The sequence below is a fragment of the Capricornis sumatraensis genome, chromosome 2 (genome assembly GCF_032405125.1).
Source record: "Capricornis sumatraensis isolate serow.1 chromosome 2, serow.2, whole genome shotgun sequence".
Classification (NCBI taxonomy): Eukaryota; Metazoa; Chordata; class Mammalia; order Artiodactyla; family Bovidae; genus Capricornis; species Capricornis sumatraensis.
The window spans coordinates 149,629,304-149,649,159 of record NC_091070.1 but is presented as its reverse complement, the minus strand read 5'-3'; the positions used below and the strand labels follow the sequence as shown (position 1 = coordinate 149,649,159).

General features: G+C 42.7%; 2 protein-coding genes across 7 annotated transcripts in view; one reads left to right on the top strand and one right to left on the bottom strand.

Annotated features, from left to right (window-relative positions):
* Nucleotides 1–13,778, top strand: part of SLC44A3 (solute carrier family 44 member 3) — an 83,265-nt gene extending 69,487 nt beyond the window's left edge. For all 5 annotated transcript variants that reach the window (XM_068965246.1, XM_068965244.1, XM_068965243.1 and 2 more), the window contains 3 exons: nucleotides 9,693–9,830; nucleotides 12,210–12,446; nucleotides 13,554–13,778. In XM_068965246.1, the coding sequence (XP_068821347.1) occupies nucleotides 9,693–9,830; nucleotides 12,210–12,446; nucleotides 13,554–13,649 (471 nt within the window). In that variant the 3' untranslated portion in view covers nucleotides 13,650–13,778. The remainder of the gene's footprint in view (nucleotides 1–9,692; nucleotides 9,831–12,209; nucleotides 12,447–13,553) is intronic.
* A 1,860-nt stretch (nucleotides 13,779–15,638) lies between these two features.
* Nucleotides 15,639–19,856, bottom strand: part of CNN3 (calponin 3) — a 29,756-nt gene continuing 25,538 nt past the window's right edge. The window contains exons 5-6 of one of the 2 annotated variants that reach the window (XM_068966577.1): nucleotides 18,258–18,404; nucleotides 15,639–16,723 (exon numbers count right to left, since the gene is read on the bottom strand). In XM_068966577.1, coding sequence (XP_068822678.1) covers nucleotides 16,382–16,723; nucleotides 18,258–18,404 — 489 coding nt within the window. In that variant the 3' untranslated portion in view covers nucleotides 15,639–16,381. The remainder of the gene's footprint in view (nucleotides 16,724–18,257; nucleotides 18,405–19,856) is intronic. The other variant, XM_068966576.1, reaches the window with a different exon arrangement.

Sequence of the window (19,856 nt, the reverse complement as noted above, 5' to 3'; positions counted from 1 at the left end):
TGTTGGGAACCCCCTTCCTTCACCTTCTTCACTGGTAGGAAAGGTTTAGAGAGCTAAAATTTTGGAAATCAAAAGCCAGTGAGAATTTCACACTGAGTGTCTGCTTAGTACCCTACCCCCAGCTCCCTCCCCTCACCTGGGGGAATGAGGCAGACAGACCAAAAAAACGAGAAAACAGATGCAGGACGAGAAACAGAAGTCGTGAGAGCAGAGTGAACCATCACACACACTGGGGACCGCTAGACAGTCCTCCTTCCATTTAAGGGCTCATCTCTACCAACATTGCAGAAATGAGGTCTGTGAAGAATAGGAGAGGAAGTGACTAAGAGCATTTTGGCACTGTTAGCATTTTTATCTAGGCAGGGCTAGAAAATTCCTTTAAGTTTTGTCAAGTGGATCCAGTCTTTGAAATTCTTCTTCCTCCTTTTGCCTTGTCCAGGAGGCCTCAGCTGGCACAGGGGTGGGGCAGGGAGAAGCATTTGCTAGACTTGCATTCATCCAAGAGTGAGACAGCTGAGGCCGGATGACTTCATCAGGAAGCATCTTGGTGGGGGCAAGAAGGGCCCTCGGGGACTGTTGGCCCTGCCAACATCTTGCCTCCATCAAGGCAGCAATAAAGAAACTTCGTGAGGTCCAAGAACACAAACCTGTCAGCCTGGCTCAGTGCCCAGTGCCCAGCAGAGGCACACCCTCCATGTGTGTCTTTGGATGGGAGGATGAGCCCCTGCTTTCTCAGCACCAGCCCTGGTTTGTCCTGCCTTCTCACAGCCTAGAGCATCTGCTAGGAATATCAGGGAGACAATAAAGAAAAATGCAAGCTCATAAGAGGTGCCCTCGCTTGTTGGAGCTGCCCTGACAACACCTAGGACTGACTGTAAGGGAATCTGCTTTCTGAGCAGAAGTGCTAGTGGTTAGAGGAGGCCAGAATGGAAGAGCAAGTAGTCTCTGGAGCTTCAGGAAGGAGAGATCTGTTATTACAGCCAGTGTCTTTAAACAGAAGCATTTTTCTTATAAGAGAGTTTCCACTGCATGCTGGGCCAAGCATGCACAGAGCAGTGATTACCCGCAGCAACCTCTCAATCGATTACCAGGCTCTCTGTCAGCAGGCCTCGCAGGTCAACTGTTGCTTCGCCCGCCCCACTCCCATCAACAGCATGTTCATAAAGGGACATGCACCTGACTTAGAAATTATTCCCCCAAAGTGTGCAATATATGAAAACATGTAAACATTCCCATTTCTGTTCCCCATCTCCCTCTTGCCATGTCCTCGGGCCTGAGCTTCAAATCAAAGATGTTTGACATTCTCTTGAGAACCAATCTACTTGGGTCTGTGAAAAACATAGCCATTTCAGCTCAGACGGTTGCTCCGTTGTGTCTAACTCTTTGCAACCCCATGGACTATAGTCTGCCAGGCTCCTCTATCCATGGGATTCTCCAGGCAAGAATACTGGAGTGGGTTGCCATTTCCTCCTCCAGGGGATCTTCCCAACCCAGGGATCGAACCTGTGTCTTTTGCGTCTCCTGCATTGGCAGGCAGATTCGTTACCACTGTGCCACCTAAGAAGTCATTTTTTTATGGTCTGTCAGGCACCCTGGTAAACATGTACATACATGGTCTAAGTTTGTCCTCTCAAACTTAGGTGTTACAGATGTTACTGCCACTGTACAAATGAGGAAGCTGAGGCCACAGGCTGAAGAGCTTACCCAGGATGCTAGCTGCTATGTGGGGATCCTATGACTTCAAGTCTGTAGCCCTACTGGCTTCACCGAGCTGCCTGGAGTTCCCTGTCAAGGGTAAGAGTAAGGAGGAGAGGAAATTAATGGTCTTCACTCACCAGGGACAGCCAATCCATTTAGTCTTCTTTCTAATAAAGCCTAACGTCAAAAAATAGTAGGAGTATTTCCCATCCCCTATATTTCCCTTTGCCCAGATCCACAACTTTTTGCCACATGGATGCCCAGGCCTCCCTTTGCCTCCGTCTTTTCCACCACCAATGATTTCCAGGTCAGATGAGGTTGAAGCAGGGAGAGTCCTCCCTAAGGGCCTGGGGGACGCAGGCGGCACTCCTGCACAGCCCTGTATCCAGGGCCTGCTCACCACTAAGCACTGCATCCTTATCCTGGCGGGTTTCCCTGGAGGGGCGCAGAACTCTGCTAGCATATCAGTGATGGCCAAGTTCAGCAAGATGCATTGGCCTGACTTGGCTTTTTCCGGATGTGGGGAGAGGAGAGGGCATGACTGTGAATATCCGATTCATGTCCATTTTTTGTCACCTCTGCCTGGTCATTTAGCCTCTTGAGAGTTCTGCTTCCTCATTAGTCAAATGAAAGGGTTTTCCAGGGTGGCATCTGGGATAACCTTTTAATCCTAACATTCTACTGAAGGAACAAATGTACCAATGAATTGAATTTGACTTTGGATGAAGAATTATTTGGAGGCCATTCTTGGTTTGCAGAAAGCATCTTCCTTTACGCATTCAGTGTGCATGAGCCTCACAGAGAGGACGTTTCAGCTGAGGGCTTCCCCCGGCCCCCTACTCCATCCCCTGCAGGACGGAGTCAGAGCAGCTGGCCCAGAGCTGAGTGTCAGGCAGCAGAGACAGTGGCTGCGCTGCGTACATGCCACCCAGTAATTAAGACTGTCACTATGGAAGAAGCTGTATATGTTCAAACTTCTGATAAGGTAACAGCAATAACGAATCACACTAAACTCGGGAGACAGGGAAAAAACAGAGGCGGATTCATCTTTCACCATTCGTGCTGCTGAAACTTAAGCCATGGTGTTAAAAAATAAGCACTCTAACCTCTTAACATTTTTCACAATAATTTTAGAAAGATTGTTTTCTGTTAGAAACCGAAGTCTTGTGTGTGAAGATACATTTGTCTGACATTCAAATAGTCCTGCAGTTTCAGTTTCGTTTTGTTAAAGTCGAATTCACATTTGTGCTTTCATTGAACAGTACTTTTTGTTTCCGGTTTTAGGACCCATGCTTACCTGCCCATCCATCCTCTCTTCTGTCTGTCTCCCTGCTGTATAGCTTTGTGGGGAAACACTGGGGTGAAGTCCACGTGATATTAGCAATGGTTATTTCTGAGGGGAGGAGTCAGAGTAACTTTTTCTTGCTTTCTTGTTTGTCTCTATGTTGATTGATTTTCTTTAAAGACAAGCATGCAAATGATAGAGCCATTCTTCTAAAAAAAATAAGCAAAAGGAAAATGCATTTTAAAGGAGCAAACAGGACCACACTGCCTCTGTGTGTGTGTGTGCGTGTGTGTGTGTTAGTTGCTCAGTCGTGTCCAACTCTTTGCAACCACAGGCTCCTCTGTCCATGGAATTCTCCAGGCAAGAATACTCGCACCTGGCTTTACTGGCAGTATCAGGCCCCAGCCAAGGCAAGTTTCTTCCTCACCCGCCTCCCGCTCCCAACCCCGAAGGGTCTGGCAGGTTTCCCCACTCCCCATCTCCCTGGACTTGAGTAACTGGTGAGCGGTGAACTCCCGGATGGATCTGAATGGCAGATGCCAGGCCCGGAGGCTGTGCCCCTTCTTCCTCAGCATGTGTTTGTCATAAAGACGGAGCTGAGAGGAAAGTCACTTGTGATGGTTCCTGCAAGTCTCACCAGAAAGGACCAGGACGGCTCTGGGCACAGATTTCACTGTATTTCTTTCAGTCCCTCGGAAAGCATGAACACCAGTGTTATTTATTCATCATCCAGTGTCTCGGGTTTGTTTTCATAGTTCTTGTTTTATTTTGAGTTAATAAATATCAGGATTTTGTGAGGAAGGCACTCCAGAAATAAAGCTGACTATTCACGGCAGGGCTTTTGGCAAACGCCTTTCCTCCTGTGCAGAGGGAAACTGTTTACCTTTCTGAAGAGTCAACAGAAGCTCGGGTTCACAGTTCCGCCACCAGAAGAAGGGCCCGCTTCAGTTTCATAGGCGGACTAATGGCTGCCCTTCACTGATGAAGGACGCAGAGTGGACTGGGCTGGCTTCTGGCTTGAGTTAAGGAGGGAAAATGTGCTTTCTGTGTAAAAGCTGCAATTAACATTCTTGGACAACTCTCAGAGTGAATCAAAGAAATAATCCAACTTTTCTGTTGCCTAAAATTACACTTTAATCTCTTTCCTTTCTCTTCAAAAATAAGAATTCTCTGTGAAATGGGAATAATATACCCATGGTGATTATTTCACTGAGTTGTGGTGAGAAGCACATCAAGCAAGATGATGGCAGGAGGGTGCCTGGTCCACTTTGAAGTGCTGTACAGACATGAAGCATCTCTACTGAGAACCTGAGAGCGGGTGTTAGTGTGAAGTGACATTACTCAGTGGGGCTGGTGAGCCAGTCTGTGGAGGCAATGTTAACAGGAACCCATCCTCTTTCTACTAACCCATCCTGCCACATCCTTGGGTCTTTTTAATGATATGTCTCCTGAGAGCACCACTTTATTATTCTGAATCTTTTGGAAGGAAGCACAAAGTACAGCTCAAAGTAAATGTTTTCCTGATGGGCCTGAATGAGTCAGAGGTCCATTTCTTGTAAGTGACGCAGTGTTGGTTGCATGTGTGTGTCGGGGGTATGCTACCCAACCTCTCTGTGCTCTAGTTCTCATCATCCACTTGTGGTTGCTAAGAGGATTAAATGTTTTCAGGGGAACACAGAACAAGGCCTAGCATAGTATGTACTCTGTGAGTGCTTGCCGTTTTCAGTTATTTATTTACACACAGAAGTTGCACACCTGCCTACGGATAGCAAAAGAAAAAAAAAAGGCCACAGGAACAAATTAGGAAGCTGTTTCCAGGTTTCTGGCAAGCAGACATATCCCTAAGGCATCCCTTGAAGTGGGGCAGAGGCGGGCAGAGTACCTGGCATGAGTTTAATTCCTCATACTCTTATTTTCTGCCCACAGAAGAGTTCATTTTGGGGGAAGCTGGCCCCTGGTTTCTGATAGCTAATGATACCAATGTGCTCAGTTTGAGTAGTCACAGTGTGGCAGGAAGGGGGACCCCTTCCAGGGCCTGAAACTGGGCTCTTGTCTAACACTCAGAAACGAATTGTCCAAGGAGACACATGTGCTGACAAAGCAAGAGATTTTATTTGGAAAGGGCGCCTGGGTGGAGAGCAGGAGGGTAAGGGAACCCAGGAGAACAGCTCTGTCGCATGGCTTGCAGTCTCGGGTGTTATGGTGATGGGCTTAGTTTCCGGGTTGTCTTTAGTCAATCATTCTGACTCAGAGTCCTTCCTGGTGGTGCACGCCTTGTTCAGCCAAGATGGATGCCAGAGAGAAGGATTCTGGGAGGTGGTCGGACATGTTGGTGTATCCCTTTGTTCAAAAGGATACACCAACTCTTCCGGTTGGTGGAGGCTTATTAGTTCCATGTTCCTTACCAGGACCTCCTGTCATAAAACAACTCATGCAAATGGTTACTATGGTGCCTGGCCAGCGTGGGCGGTTTCAATCAGTTGTTTCCCCTAACAACTGGGCATTAGGTACAACTCAAGCAGAGCCAGCAGGCACAGTGGAGGTGTCTGGGGGCCCCCCAAAGGCTTTGGTGAGAATGAGCTTTGGGAGGTGCAGGACTTTGTGGCTCAACAGAAGACGGTGAGAAGAGGTCTGCCCTGAGCCTTCACGGGGCAGCCTGGGGGAGCTTCCAGAAGCACAGACTGTGCCTTCCTGTCCTCCCCCTTGCTCCGCAGCATGACGCTTCAGCCCCGCTGAAGTCCGGGTCTGGGGAGTCCCAGCGCACTTCTCTGCTTGACCCCTGAGTCTCACTTCACTGTCTCCTGCTGCGCCTTGGCCCCATGTACCCCCGTCCCCTGCAGGAAGCCAGCCCAATGCCAGTCCTATGACATCTTCCACCCCTTCCCCTCCCCCATGAGCCCTCCTCCCCTCACCCCTGGCTGGGTTTCCACTCCACTATGCTGCTCTCTCACTGGAGCTTGAGTTGTAGCTCATTATTCACAAGTCCTCCCAGCATACAAGCCCCCCCTCCACACCCTCCCCTGCAGCTTGTGACAGACCCTGGTGGACTGTCCATGAGAATCTGAAAGCTAATCCACCTGTACCTGCAGGGAGTCCTCAGTCCCAGGCAAGAGAGTGACAGTGGGACCTAGTGTTGAGGTGTCAAGTGGGTAAACCTTCCTTGTATCGATTTTGTGTTTTTGTGGGTTCCATCTCAAGGCATAGACACGTCCAGTTGTTCAGCCATGCTAAAGAAGCATGCACACTGAATTTTGTCTGGTAATAAAAGCCTGGTGCCACTACCTCCTTTTTTCTTGTTTCAGGATCTCATGATTAACCTTGACCACCAACACAATGTATTCTCGGTTCCTTATCGTATCAATTCTTTCCTAACGTGTTGTTAGGGTCTACAGATCACTTTAGCGTTCTGTCATCCCAGGAAGATGCCAGTGCTCCAAGCCAAGACTTACAGCACTGGACACTTACTGCCATCCAGCTTCCAGTTGCCTGACAAGGAAACACTTCTCAGAATAAGTACAAATTAGCTAATGCTGAAACTGCAGAAATTTTCAGTCCATATCCTGTATTGTTAGTGATTCTTCCCTCCCCCAGCTCCTCATTCAGCCATTAATTCTAGGTCTCTCTGCAGCACGCAGGGTTGAACCTTGTGGTAAAATACTAGTGGTGCAGTAGCGGCAGGAAGGCATATATATAATTTCCCTGTCAGAGTGGTTTTAATGCTCTCTTTCATAGGGCATGATACATTAAAGAAAAGATAAATGGTTACGGGCCCCCAAGATCTGTGGAGTCAACACATGTGTGAGAAAGTACCATTTTAACATTTAATTTTTTTAGCCAAGGAATAAAATCTATTTTTATTGCTTATGAGCAGTGGTGCTAAACTGACTACAAGGCTGTGATCTGTAGGAAAAGGAAATCTTCACAGAAATTGTATACCCAGCCTGATACAGGGAGACCACCAAGAACCGCAGTTTAAGAGGAGACGTGGAGGGGTGGGGGCTGAGGACAGAATCCAAAGAAAGAGGCCGAGTGGCGTGTGGCCCTGCTGCTGAGCAAGATCATGTGGGGACCTGGGGTGTCATCTGGGAACCAGGTCCTGTCTCTCCTGGGTCCCTGCAAATGTGAGGGATTAAAGCCTACAGATGAAAAAACCGCCGGTCCTTTCCAAACCCCTCAGTGCTTAAAGAATGGCCTCTGTGTTTCCCAGTTGTAAATGAGATCATCATTGGTGAGGTCTGGAGGAAAATAACCACCCTCTATTACATGCTTTCTATGTGCCTGTGCTTTGCTAAATGCTTTATAGGGAAAATGTTCTTTAATCCTCCCAACAGCCCTTTGCAGTAGGTGCTATAATTCATTTTATAGATCAGGACATTGAAGACTGACAAGGGGGTAAATCAACCAAAACTGACAGCCAGTCAGTGGTGAAGACTGAAGACTGGGACTTGGACCCAGAGATTACCTGCCGACAGGGCCTGTGCTTACCTTAAGCACCATGCTTTTAAAATAGCCTTTGACAGTGTCATATCCAGAAAGTTAGAATGAAAAAAAAAGCTCCCTGATGTTCCAGAGCACTTGGGGCAATGCCTTTGACCTTGGTTTTCAGTCTGTAAAAGACTGATTCTGTCATTTACCTACCTGCCCCGCACATATGTCTTCAGGATGTTGAGTTGGTGGTGAGGGCTCTGAGAATCTTATATGATCACAGATGCTTAATCAGATAATGAGCAATGCATTTTCATATCACTTCTGAAGACTTAAGTCCTCAAACTAGTGGACTTAAGTCTGCCAACAGCCAGTCTGAGATTTTAAACGTGAATTTTACATGCATTTGTTGTAAGTCGGAAATCCAAAGTTCTTGTGGAATACCATTAAGGCACTTCTGCAGGGACCTCATCTGACATCTGACGGAGAATATCCTGCTGAGGCAGGCAGGGTGCCTTCCCTGGGGAGGTGAATACCCAATCTTTCATCTTTGAGAACCAAATATTCCTTTCTAGTTGACTGTGGGGAAGAGGGAATTACCAAGAGAGGGTGAGTTAGGATGCAGGTGTGCAGCAAGGCGATTCAGCTGTGCATGTACATGGACTTATTCTTTTTCAAATCTTTTCCCATTTGGGTTGTTACATAATATTAAATGGAGTTCCATATGCCACACAGTGAGTCTTTGTTGCGTGTCCATTTTAAATATAGCAACGTATACATAGCCAAAAAATTAAAGATAATTCCACGGCCTTGCTCCCCTTCTCCTCTGTAACTCGCTCTGATTAAGACGTGCACCACTGGGGGCTGGATTACTGCAGCAGACTCCAAGTTGGTTTCTTTACGGTGTTTTGAATGGGTGTATGGAAGGATTAGCTTTATATCATGAAATAAAACTTTCATCCTTTAAGCCAAAAGGAAAGGCAAAACTGAAGCAGGTAATATTCGCAGGGAAGTTATAAATTATTGTAAACTGGCAGTGCAAGTAGCATTTTAAAGATTTCAGGGGAAATGTAAATAGATGGCTTTGAAATTACCATATAGTTATAAGGAAAAGGTATTTTGGAAAAATGACCCAAGAAATCTCATGTGAATACATACACCCACTTGTCCTCTTCGATTTAGTAATCCCATTTCTGGAAATGTATCCTTAAGAAATGATCCAAAAATCATGAAATTAAGATGTTCCTTGCATAGTTATTTATAATAGCAAATATTTGAAATAGTTTAAATATGTCCTAGCTACATATGTGCATGCATATACACACTCCTGATATAAATGTATTTATTAAAAATATAATAAGTCAAGGAGAAACATGAAGATGCTTATTTCCTACGTAGCGTAAGTCAGATATATAACAATGGCACTGCACCATTTAAACTGTATGTCTTTCCACTTCTAGAGTTTCTGCCCCATTTGTCTTCTACTCTGCCTCTTCATGTTTCATACCATACTGTCATTCTTTATGATCACTCTTCCTTCGGTCTCCTTAACATTTAAACATACTTCTTCGAGTGCTTTATTTCAGATTGTTCTCTAGGTGCAGATTCTCTTGGTGGAGGCTCTGTTCATTTCCTTGAGTCTCCTCGTAAGTTTTTCCTGCGAACACTTCGTCTTCTTCAAGTATGGTTATCTGTGGGGCTCCACCATTCCCTGGCCTGGGGGATATGGTTTCCTCTGCCTCTGCCCAGACCCTAGTCATTTCAGGGGTCCCAGGCAGAAGTTGCATTTCTTGACCAATTTCCTTGAATGACTGAGTATAAATTCTGTGATTGTGCAGACAGTTCAGTTTCCTGGCATGGGCCTGAGCAGTTTCTTACCCACAAGGGGTCCAACCCCAGCCCCTCACTCCAACAGCCCTTACCTGATTCCCTGCCCACTGCGTCCTTGTGGTTCAGTGCTCCCGATCAGGTAGGGTCTGCTTTGTGTCTAGTACCTAAACTTCTTTGCCCTCAAACTCTGCTATGTATATGCATAACTGTATAGTTATGCAGCACTTGTCACTTAATCTACCGTATTGACCAGAAATATTTCTTTTCCATTTACTACAATTATGTGAAAATATATGTGCATATATTCCAGAGACTGAAAGGGACTTTGAAATGACTTTTATGGGTAGAGATAGTGGGTTTATAGTAATTATTTTGCAAATATTCTGTACTGGCATTGTATTATTTTTAAAACAGTAAAACTCATCATGTTTTTAACTATTGTCTTTTATTTCAGAATGCATACACTACAACTGCCATTAATGGGACAGATTTTTGTACATCAGCAAAAGATGCTCTCAAACTCTTATCCAAGAATTCAAGTCATTTTACATCTGTTAACTGCTTTGGAGACTTCATAATTTTTCTAGGAAAGGTAGGATATCTTAACTAAAATAGTAAAGTAACTTGGGATCCAAAAATTAAGCCATACAACAAGACTTTGACAGAGAACTGTTTCCTGAGCACTTACTCTGTGCTGGGCCTCATCCTCTCATTTAATCATCAATCCTGTGAAGTATCTCTCTTTTACAGGTGAAGAAACTAGGGCTTAATAGTTTGGCTAGGATTTCACAGTAGCATGAGTCAGGATTCAAATCTTGGTTTTACTCTTAGCTATTATCCATTGTGATCCCACTTTTTCATATCTAGAATGAAGACTCTATGACTTCAGAGAATAAATGTTTTATAGAGGTTGTCATAAAAATATATGAAAATTGGAACTTCCCTGGTGGTCCAGTGGCTAAGACTCTGTGCTCCCAATGAAGGAGGCCTGAGTTCAATCCCTGGTTAGGAAACTAGATTCCACATGCTAAAACTAAGACCCAGAAGAGCCAAATAAATGAATAAATATTAAAAAAAAAAAAATGTATGGGCATAGTGTTAAAACCTGATGAAATGTCTACATTACTAAGAGCATTAATTTCCTAAATATACAGAATTGTTGATATCTCAGATGGAGCCAGTTGCATTCCTGCTGTCGTCTTTTTCTAAGGAGTTGTATGTCATCTTGTGAAAACCTCATCTTTCCTACCTACAAACTAAAACTAACATCCCCTTTCCAGGTTGTAGGTTAGAGTCCCTGAAGTAGAAGTAGTACTCCAGCCCCTTCCTGACCATGCCTCAGGTTGAAGGTTCTTTATACCGGCTAGTGTCTCTCTCTGTGTAGTTGTCACTCACTGGGCTTAATTCTGCACACCCCTGTTTGCTTCATCCTACTTCCACCTGACTGCCTTTCAAATTCTTGGAATTTCACAGACAGTTTCACAGACAGACATCCTGACCCTCCTTCCACATCTTCACTTTTCTAAGCTAGCCATCCGTGCCCCTCCAGCCATGCCTCCACAAGGACAGGAATGCCGGTGGCTCTCGTGGCCCCAGAGTGAATGAGCTCTAGTCTCCACTTGTGCCAGTGCCAAACACGGGGACTTGTGACTCCTTGTTTAGCACTGTGTGCTCCTGTGGCATTTGGCGTATGTCTCCAGCGCATCACTGTCATAATGCCGTCAGGAACAAGTTAGAACACGCTTGGATTTCACAGGTGTGTGCTAATTGCATATATATTTGAAGGCACAGCTGGGTCCCAGAGACTTTTCGTGTGACAGTACTCTAGAAGCACAAACTGATTGTGCCTTTTAAAACAGCCTAATATTCCAAGTTGTAGTTGTATCTAAATGGATAAGATTGTTTACATTTGCTTGGTAGGGTTGCGGGTGATACATTTTGTAATAGCTACTTCCAAAAATTTTTATTAAGAGGTTTCATTTTTATAACAGACTTGTGTTTTACTTTAGGCAGTAATTCATTTTCTTGTATTTCTCAAAAGGAACACATAATTACAGATGGGTTTTTTTTAATGACGTGGCATGCAGATTCACATCCATCTTTATGGATATCCAAGCACAATGACGGTTGATGGATATCCAAGCACAATGAAGGCTCCAGGGGGTTCCATTTTGTCTGGTAAAGAATTAGGTTCTTCACGGCCTATAATCATTTCCTGGAAATATAGCAATTACATATAGCAAAAGCCTATTATCCTATTATCCCTATACCAGCACTGGAAAGCCCATCCACTTTGATCCCCAGGATAAAAGCAATCACACGTTTAACTACAGAACATCCACTCAATGGATTGATGCATCATTGTTTTTAAAAATGAGGGTGTATTAAAAAAACTGTTCTAATGAAGATGGTTATTGTAGTTTTTAGTAAAAGAAAACAGACTAAAAATTTTGTGAGGTACCATTGTTGTTTAGTTGCTCAGTTGAGTCCGACTGTTTTGTGACCCCATGGACTGTAACCTACCAGGCTCCTCTGTCCATGGGAATTCTGCAGGCTGGAATACTGGAGTGGGTGGCCATTTCCTTCTCCAGGGAATCTTCCCGACCCAGGAATCAAACCTGCACCTCCTGCAACGGCAGATAGATTCTTTACCACTGAGCCACCAGGGAAGCCCTGAGGTACCATTACATCTACATAAATAAAAAAAATTAGGCATAGATAAAATGAAAGTATATATACTCTTCCCATTCTCCGGATTAACTGGGGTTTCTTTTGGTATCATCATAGCTTTTCATTTTTTCTTCTTCCTATATTACTGAATCCAGTTTTCTGACAAGTACTCATTATAGTAAGGCATATACACCCCCACATATGCACATATATGAAACTATTGCTTATCCCTGACAAAAATCTTTTCTACAATATCCTAACCAATTTATAGATATTTTCAACAAACTCTTGTTTTGGACAGGTGTTAGTGGTGTGTTTCACAGTTTTTGGAGGACTGATGGCATTTAACTACCACCGTGTGCTTCAGGTGTGGGCAATCCCACTGCTCTTGGTTGCTTTTTTTGCCTACTTAGTAGCCCACAGTTTTTTATCTGTGTTTGAAACTGTGCTGGATGCACTTTTCCTGTGTTTTGCTGTTGATCTGGAAACAAATGATGGATCCTCAGAAAAGCCCTACTTTATGGACCAAGAGTTTTTGGTAAGTAAACATCTCATTTCCTTTTTCAACCTCCATCCTCATAATCTCAAAAGTGTTTAAGACTCGCACATAAAGGAGGCTGGTACCCAGCTTATTTTCTCTCCCAGGTAGGCAGGCTCTGTGAGCTTCCACCACAAGACCCAAATGTCCTGAGAGTGAGATTTGCGTTGTATTTTCTGAGCCTGATCCCACCTCCCTTATTGAAACCTTCCGGGAGAAAAGTTAAGCTGAACAATTAAGCACTTAGTAAATGACCCAGGGTAGAAGGTATTTTGGGTGCAGTAGCCATCCAAGTCCCTACTGGTCTTAATGGCTTATTTTGGCCTTTTGTATGGTCCGGAGCTTTCACAGTTGGTCTTTTTTCTAAGGTATTTTTGCATCCCCAAATATCATGTCATACTAGTTGTATTTTAGGGAACGCCCACTCCCATGGAGACCAATCACCTTCAAGGCCACTATTGACAGATCTGTGATTCTGAGGCCCTTTGTTAACCAGGGCACAAGGTTGAGAAAAGCCACACCCTCAGAAGAGCCCCCATCCTATCTGGAAATAGCAGGCAGCTGTTTCCAACAGCTTTTGCAACACAGTTGTTGCATATTTGCCTTATCCTGGGTAGACAGGGATATTTTAACAGCTGAATGAATCTTCTCATCTCCTTCCGTTGTCTCTGTCAAGTAACATTTTAACAATTTTCTTTCACTCGATTACCAAAAAATCTAGGCATTAAGGCCCTTCTGCTTTGAAACAGAGAATGCAAAGCACTCCTTAGTCCAGCCAGGCACTGATGTTTAAAAACACTTCTATAGTTTTATAAATAAGTGTATCCTTCTCCCAACAGATCATAAAAATACAACACTTTAACTATGTATCCCAAAGAATGTGCTTCTTATGGTTGTTCTTATGGTATTAGGAAGTTAACTAGGTCTCTTTCTACAATTTACACTTTTTTAAATTAAAAACCCACTTTGAAATCTACCCCCCAAGATATTTTAGTTCAACAGGGAAAACTTTAAGGACAAAATTCCCCAAAATGATATGGCCACGTAAATGACTGCCAATCAGTGTGGATACAGAACACTGGTCTAACTCATTCTTTTATTTTTCAGGATTTTGTAAAAAGGATCAAGAAATTAAACACAAGGGCACAGAGAAACAAGAACTCATTAACAAGCGAAGAGGGAACAGAACTTCGGCCATTGTGAGATAAGTGCCCATCAGGTATTTGTACCTGAAAAAGTTTCCTTCTCCTAAGAGCTGTGCGCAGAATAAACGATAAGGCCCAATGTGGCCCCAGTTCTTTGCCACTGTTTTTGTCCCCATTGTTTGACCACGTTACAATACTAGAACCACAGAAAAAGTATGCAACCTTTTTTGTACCAAATGAGACTGAAAAATCTTTTAAGACCTTGTTTATGAGGTCAATTAAAAAAAAAAAAAGCACATTATGTACTCATTTCAGCGCACCCTGAAAAGGACTTCCTCACTCACAATCAATAAACCTTAGCAGAAATCTCTGGAATATTGCCCTACTACAGAGAACTTTTTCCTAATCCTCCACTCCTGGAAATGAGCTATGTACGTTACAGCTTTTCGAAGTACAATTCTTCAATTTAGGGACAATTAAAACCAAAAGTGTAACTGGAACTACCACCTGATGGGCATGGCATAGAATAGGCACAAGTTTAACCAGATGTGAAGTTAAATTTTGTTCAAAGTACAAGGCCACCTCGTAGAAATGAGCAAACGTTCTGCATAAGTGGTTTCCAAGCCCGGCCCACCTGAGGACTGCCTAGAGGAAGATTTCAAGTTCTGCCTGGACCCAATTCCCAGGGTTAGATTCAGTGGTGGGTAGAGAAATGGGGGGAGGGGTGTCCTTGGGCTGTTTTTCCTTTTTAAAGCTTTAAACAAATAGGAACATCTAACATGTTAATGGACAGCCTTGCTTCAACTAGATAAAAAGATGAACAGAATTACCCACTCTCCTAACAGGACAGTCTGGCTTATTTGGCAGGGCAAACAGTGAATATGTTTCCCTAAATCCCTCTTCACAGAGGGCAGAAAACTGCCGTGGCAGCTCAGGTCTCCTATAACAGATGCAGATCATGACTTTTCTCTTAAACAGCACCATCGAATTAGTTGAACTCGTCTCCTTTTAAGAAAAGGATTTACAGAGCAGTTTCTCTGAAGCGTAAAACTTAGCCATTGATGTGTGATGAGCAAGTCAACTGGGCTGCTTTTGTGGGTACAGACACCCCTATGTCCTCATTATCTGCCTCAGCGAAAAACAAGCAGGCACGGTTCACCCCCAAGGCCTGAGAGAGCCAGTGCTATCGGAGGAAATCACTTGGCTGAGAAAACATCTGAAAGTATGTTAACCACTTGTCTCCTCTTCATGATTGGATTTTTTTTATCATTACAACACTTAGATGTTTGACCTCTTCCACGTCATAACCGAAGGTTGCTGCTGCTGCTGCTAAGTCGCTTCAGTCGTGTCCAACTCTGTGCGACCCCATAGATGGCAGCCCAGCAGACTCCCCCATCCCTGGGATTCTCCAGGCAAGAACACTGGAGTGGGTTGCCATTTCCTTCTCCAATGCATGAAAGTGAAAAGTGAAAGTGAAGTTGCTCAGTCGTGTCCAACTCTTAGCAACCCCAAGGACTGCAGCCTACCAGGCTCCTCCATCCATGGGATTTTCTAGGCAAGAGTACTGGAGTGGGGTGCCATAAGTTTTGCTAAACTTACTATAAATCCTCATCTGTTATTAAACAGCGTGTCCTATTCCTAATCCAGATGTTTCTTAGTATCATTCAGCCTAGAATATAACATAAAATCACCCCACCCCATCCCCAGTGTTTCCCAAGATGATTTTAAGATTTTTCCAAATTGGATTTAGAATGAGGTAGAGGCAGCTGAAGCACAATGGAATAAGCAAAGGGTCAAATGATAGTTTGAATCCTGGCTGGCATTTCCTATGTGCCATGGGCAGGTCCCTTCCTTTTTTTAAGCTTTGTCTAGAGCATTCAGTCCCAGTAATGGTGTGTAGATTCAGTAAAGAAATGTTGAAGTATCTTGTAACAATACCTGGGAAAGAATACTTAAAAAAAAAAGTCTGACTCTACTCATCTGAAATTAGCTAGAAAAATAATCAGCCTGTGGCTCGTATGAATGTTCAAAAAAAATATTTATTTATAAAAAATACAATGGGATAGGTTTATGCTGAGAAATGCAGCAATAAATACAGTGGAGGAAAACAGAGCAATTCTACATCGATACATTGGCACAAACAGGAAGAGCAAAGGCACCCCCAGACTTTGATGTCTGCAGGCCGGTTTTGTACATGCTCCTTTTGAAACACCACTCGGAAAAGATCTCGTCGGCTTAGGTAAAAAATAAGTACACATATAATCACAAATGCACACTGATCAGGACTTTATTTAAAAATTAGCAAACAATACTGTAGAAACATTGATATGTAAATTTCTAAAACGCTGCATCTTAAATTTAGTTGGCAAAGACCACATTTAGCTATAAGCATGTTTAGTCTTCCATGTAGAAACAAGATACTAAACTGTAAAAAAAAAAAAAAATAGCTTCCTATTGTTTGAAAATACCAGTTTAAGTAAAGGACTGTAAAAATGCATAGATTTTTAATGAAAGAATTGACTGTACAAGAGTACTCCCCTTTCACAGTATTCCTTTTTACTTCATATGTGAGTTACTGGTTATGCTGTAGGATTTAACTGTCACAGCACTAAAAGGCAACTATTTAGGGAAGAGGCAGAAAAAGGAAAAAGGAATGTATGTAAGGCAATAGTTCCTTTAGGTACAATAAGCATAATAGTGTTTTAGGAAGACAAGATAAAAATTACTCAAGGCTAGCTTGGTTCTCACCGAATAAGAACAATGGGCTAAACACTGAGCGCCTCTGTGAACCTAGTAATCAATGCCTTGATCACCATACTGGTAATCTCTGGGGTAGTCATCTTGGTACTCGCCATGATACTCATCTGGGTATTCTGCCTGATAATCGCTATCACTGATTTCTGACCCATTGGTTCCTGTTCCTTGGCTTCCGTTGTGAATGACAGGCTCTGTGGGAGCAGCACAGTATTTGGGATCATACACTTGCCGCCCAAGCCCATACACACTCATTCCTTTCTGGGAAGCGACTTTGTTGGTACCCATCTGTAGGGAAATCGTCGAGTTGTCCACGGGTTGTAATGTTAGCTTCTGATCGTAGATGTCTCTTCGGGTACCCGGTGCTAACATTCCCGCCTAGTATTAAAGCATAGCAAAGTCAAAACAGCAGCTAAAATCTTTTCCTGTGAATAGTCTCTAAATTATGAAATGCACATTGAACGTGAACACTAATAACTTTCATTTGGTTCAGGGGTAAAGCTAGCTTACCAAAATATCTCGATGCTGAATCTCTCTTACAAAGTAATATTCATTGGCTTTCAAGCTAGGTCAGTCTTTCCCTTCAAGTCCTTGCTCTGCTATAACACTGCTCTGTGGCCTCAGACAAGTTAATTTACTTTCAGTTTTCGGGTTCTCATGCACAAGATGGAGACAATACCACCTACTTTGGATTAGGGAGAAGACTGGGCACAAAGAATAGAAAAACCCGGCATAATGCTGGCATACCTGAAAGTTATACCTGAATGCCTACTATGACCATACACGCTATCCAGGTTACCAATTTCAAAAGTCTGTAATACACTGAACAAAAATCACACTGGAATAGGAAACAGCAACCCACTCCAGTATTCTTGCCTGGAGAATTCCATGGATAGAAGAGCGGGCTACAGTCCATGGGGTCGCAAAGAGTCAAGACACAACTGAGCACACATGTACACAATGTGTAATATAAAATTCTTACTGCTGTGTAAAGCAAATAAAGATCTTTCTCAAAATATTATAACTTAAAAAAAATATTTCACTCTGAGCAGTCCTTAAAGACTTGAGGCTCTGAGGCGCCAAAGAGCCAGCCATCTCAGAACATCTACTCCCCGCCTTTTCACAGGCTGGTAACTCACCTCATCTCTTCATTTATGCCAAGCACATGCTTCAGATTTAATCGGTAAAAAATACCTGAGTGGCAGCTCTGAGACAGAGCCCACGTACAGGACAAGCTCCATAAAGGGCAACAACAGCACGCCTCATAGGATCATGACGAAACGCTTCCCCAAACCTTATCCCCACTCCTGCTGGACATGAGACGTGTCCTGCTCTGATGTAAGTCACGGGTACACCTCCTTGCGAGGCACTGGTGACCTGTTTTTCACAGGAAATACTTCCATCGTGCATAGTGTTAGAATACTATTAATAGCATTCTCCTTGCGCTGATTTCCATCCACTTGTTCACACATTTACCAGGTTGCTAGCTAGTTGTAAAATAGTTGTTGTAGATAGTAAAATAGCTAGTTGTAGATAATTTTACCTACCAAGTTTGTTGAGGGCTCCTTTAAAACTAAAAAGCATTAGAAATAAATAAAAGTCAGAGCAATTCACTTGGATTTGGAGCAATAACCCTGTAAAAAAAAGTATCTTTTTTTTCTGGTTTGGTAGAAATGCCAGCTATTCTTACTGCCGTTAACAGCCATGGGCCACACGGTACTTATGTGGCTACAGAAAAGGCCCTTTGATCCTTTTGCTTTCTCAGCAAATCTTACTTTCCTCAAGGAGTATACTCTATATATATCGCACAAAAATAACCACTTTGAACTCGGTTAATAAGAATAAGGTTAAGTGTGAATTTAAATGGCCCTTTTGTACTCTCTGAAACAAGTATAATCAAGGTATCACTTACCTGGCTGGCTCCTTTGTTGGTGCCCATTTGCAGGCTAATTGTGGTCTGATCAAAAGGCTTGTCAGTTTGCATTTTGGGATCATAAAGGTGCCTCCTCGTCCCATAGGCTGTCATACCTGCTTGGCTGGCGCATTTGTTGGTTCCCATCTTTTAGGTTAAAAATAAAATCACTAATTATCAGCAGTCAACAATCTATCTGACACAACCAAACTTTCTGTTCTGCTAAAAAAGAAATCTTAGAAGGGACGCCATTGACAAGTCCCCTCCAGAGCTGAGGTTGCCATTAACTAAATACAAAACCTTTATGCTTTTACAAATAAAATTTTAAGGTGCTCATTTGCAAAAGAAAAATTTCAAAGACTTCATTGGATATAAAACCTCACAACATAATCAGATAAAAATGTGCACATAGGAAGAGGACAGACACACACAAAATTACGACAATGGCAGAATTGTGAATAATTTCCTATGCTACTCTTTCCCCCACACTCTGTAGCACAGGCAACCAAATTAAGGAGCACCTGCTTCAGCCACTTAAAGGGACAGAGCAATCTCTGGCTCAACAACACGCTTTTCTACTCCAGATGTGTTTTGTATAAAATGTGATATAAATGCCAGGTGTCTTGTCTGGCAGCTTAGCAAGGGCTTAAGTGTCATTAAAATCAACATTTTTAGGGGAAAAAAGCTATATTTTATATCTCTAATTCACATATCATTAGACATAGAGAGGCAGAATGAAGAGTTTAAATTCAACCATGTTCAGAGAAAATTTTAACTTTTCTTCTCCACTGTGAGTAACATGGCTTCAGGGCTAACCAGCATACCCTGTTCTAGTTGGGGACACATTTCTACTGTTGGGCTTTTGTCCTTAAAAACAATGATCTATTAAAGGAAAGCTGTATTATTACAAGTCAAACCTGTTTATTGGAGAAGATAAAAAATATAAGCAAAAAGGAAAGGGGGGGAAAATCACTATAGTTCTAACCTTTAGACATTCTCTTGTGTATCTTGTTTCTGTGTATATATCCAGATACATATATGTATAAATACACACACACACACAAATATGCACGTGCATTTTAAAAATAAAACTAGGATCAAGCTGACAGTATTTTATAATCCTGATTTTTTTTCCTTAATCTTTGAACTCTTATCATCTTTTCATTACTATTTCCATTTATGGAGTTATCATATTTTTTTTGAGTAATCAGTTATCATAATTTAAATAACTGATTACTGGAAATTCATATTTCCAGTTTGGAAATTCATATTTGTAATCTCTCGCCATCAGTACAATTTTGTACTGTGTAAAAAACAAATTCATCTGTCAGTTATACTCCAATAAAGCTGAAATTAATGAACAGATCCACCTCATTTGACTCAATCAACAGAGAGGCATTGTGTCCAAAAGGATCAGATAGAAAAGCCCTCAGCATACTAGGCATTTAGCAGTGGTGTTTTTGTGACATTCTCTAAGACAACAACATAAAGGAAAAAAATACCTGAATGAAGAACTCCCCAGGACTGACAAACCATGCTTTAGGGTAAATAAATGACTGGCTTTGAGGTTTTGTAAAATTGCTTCATTTGGTCAATAAT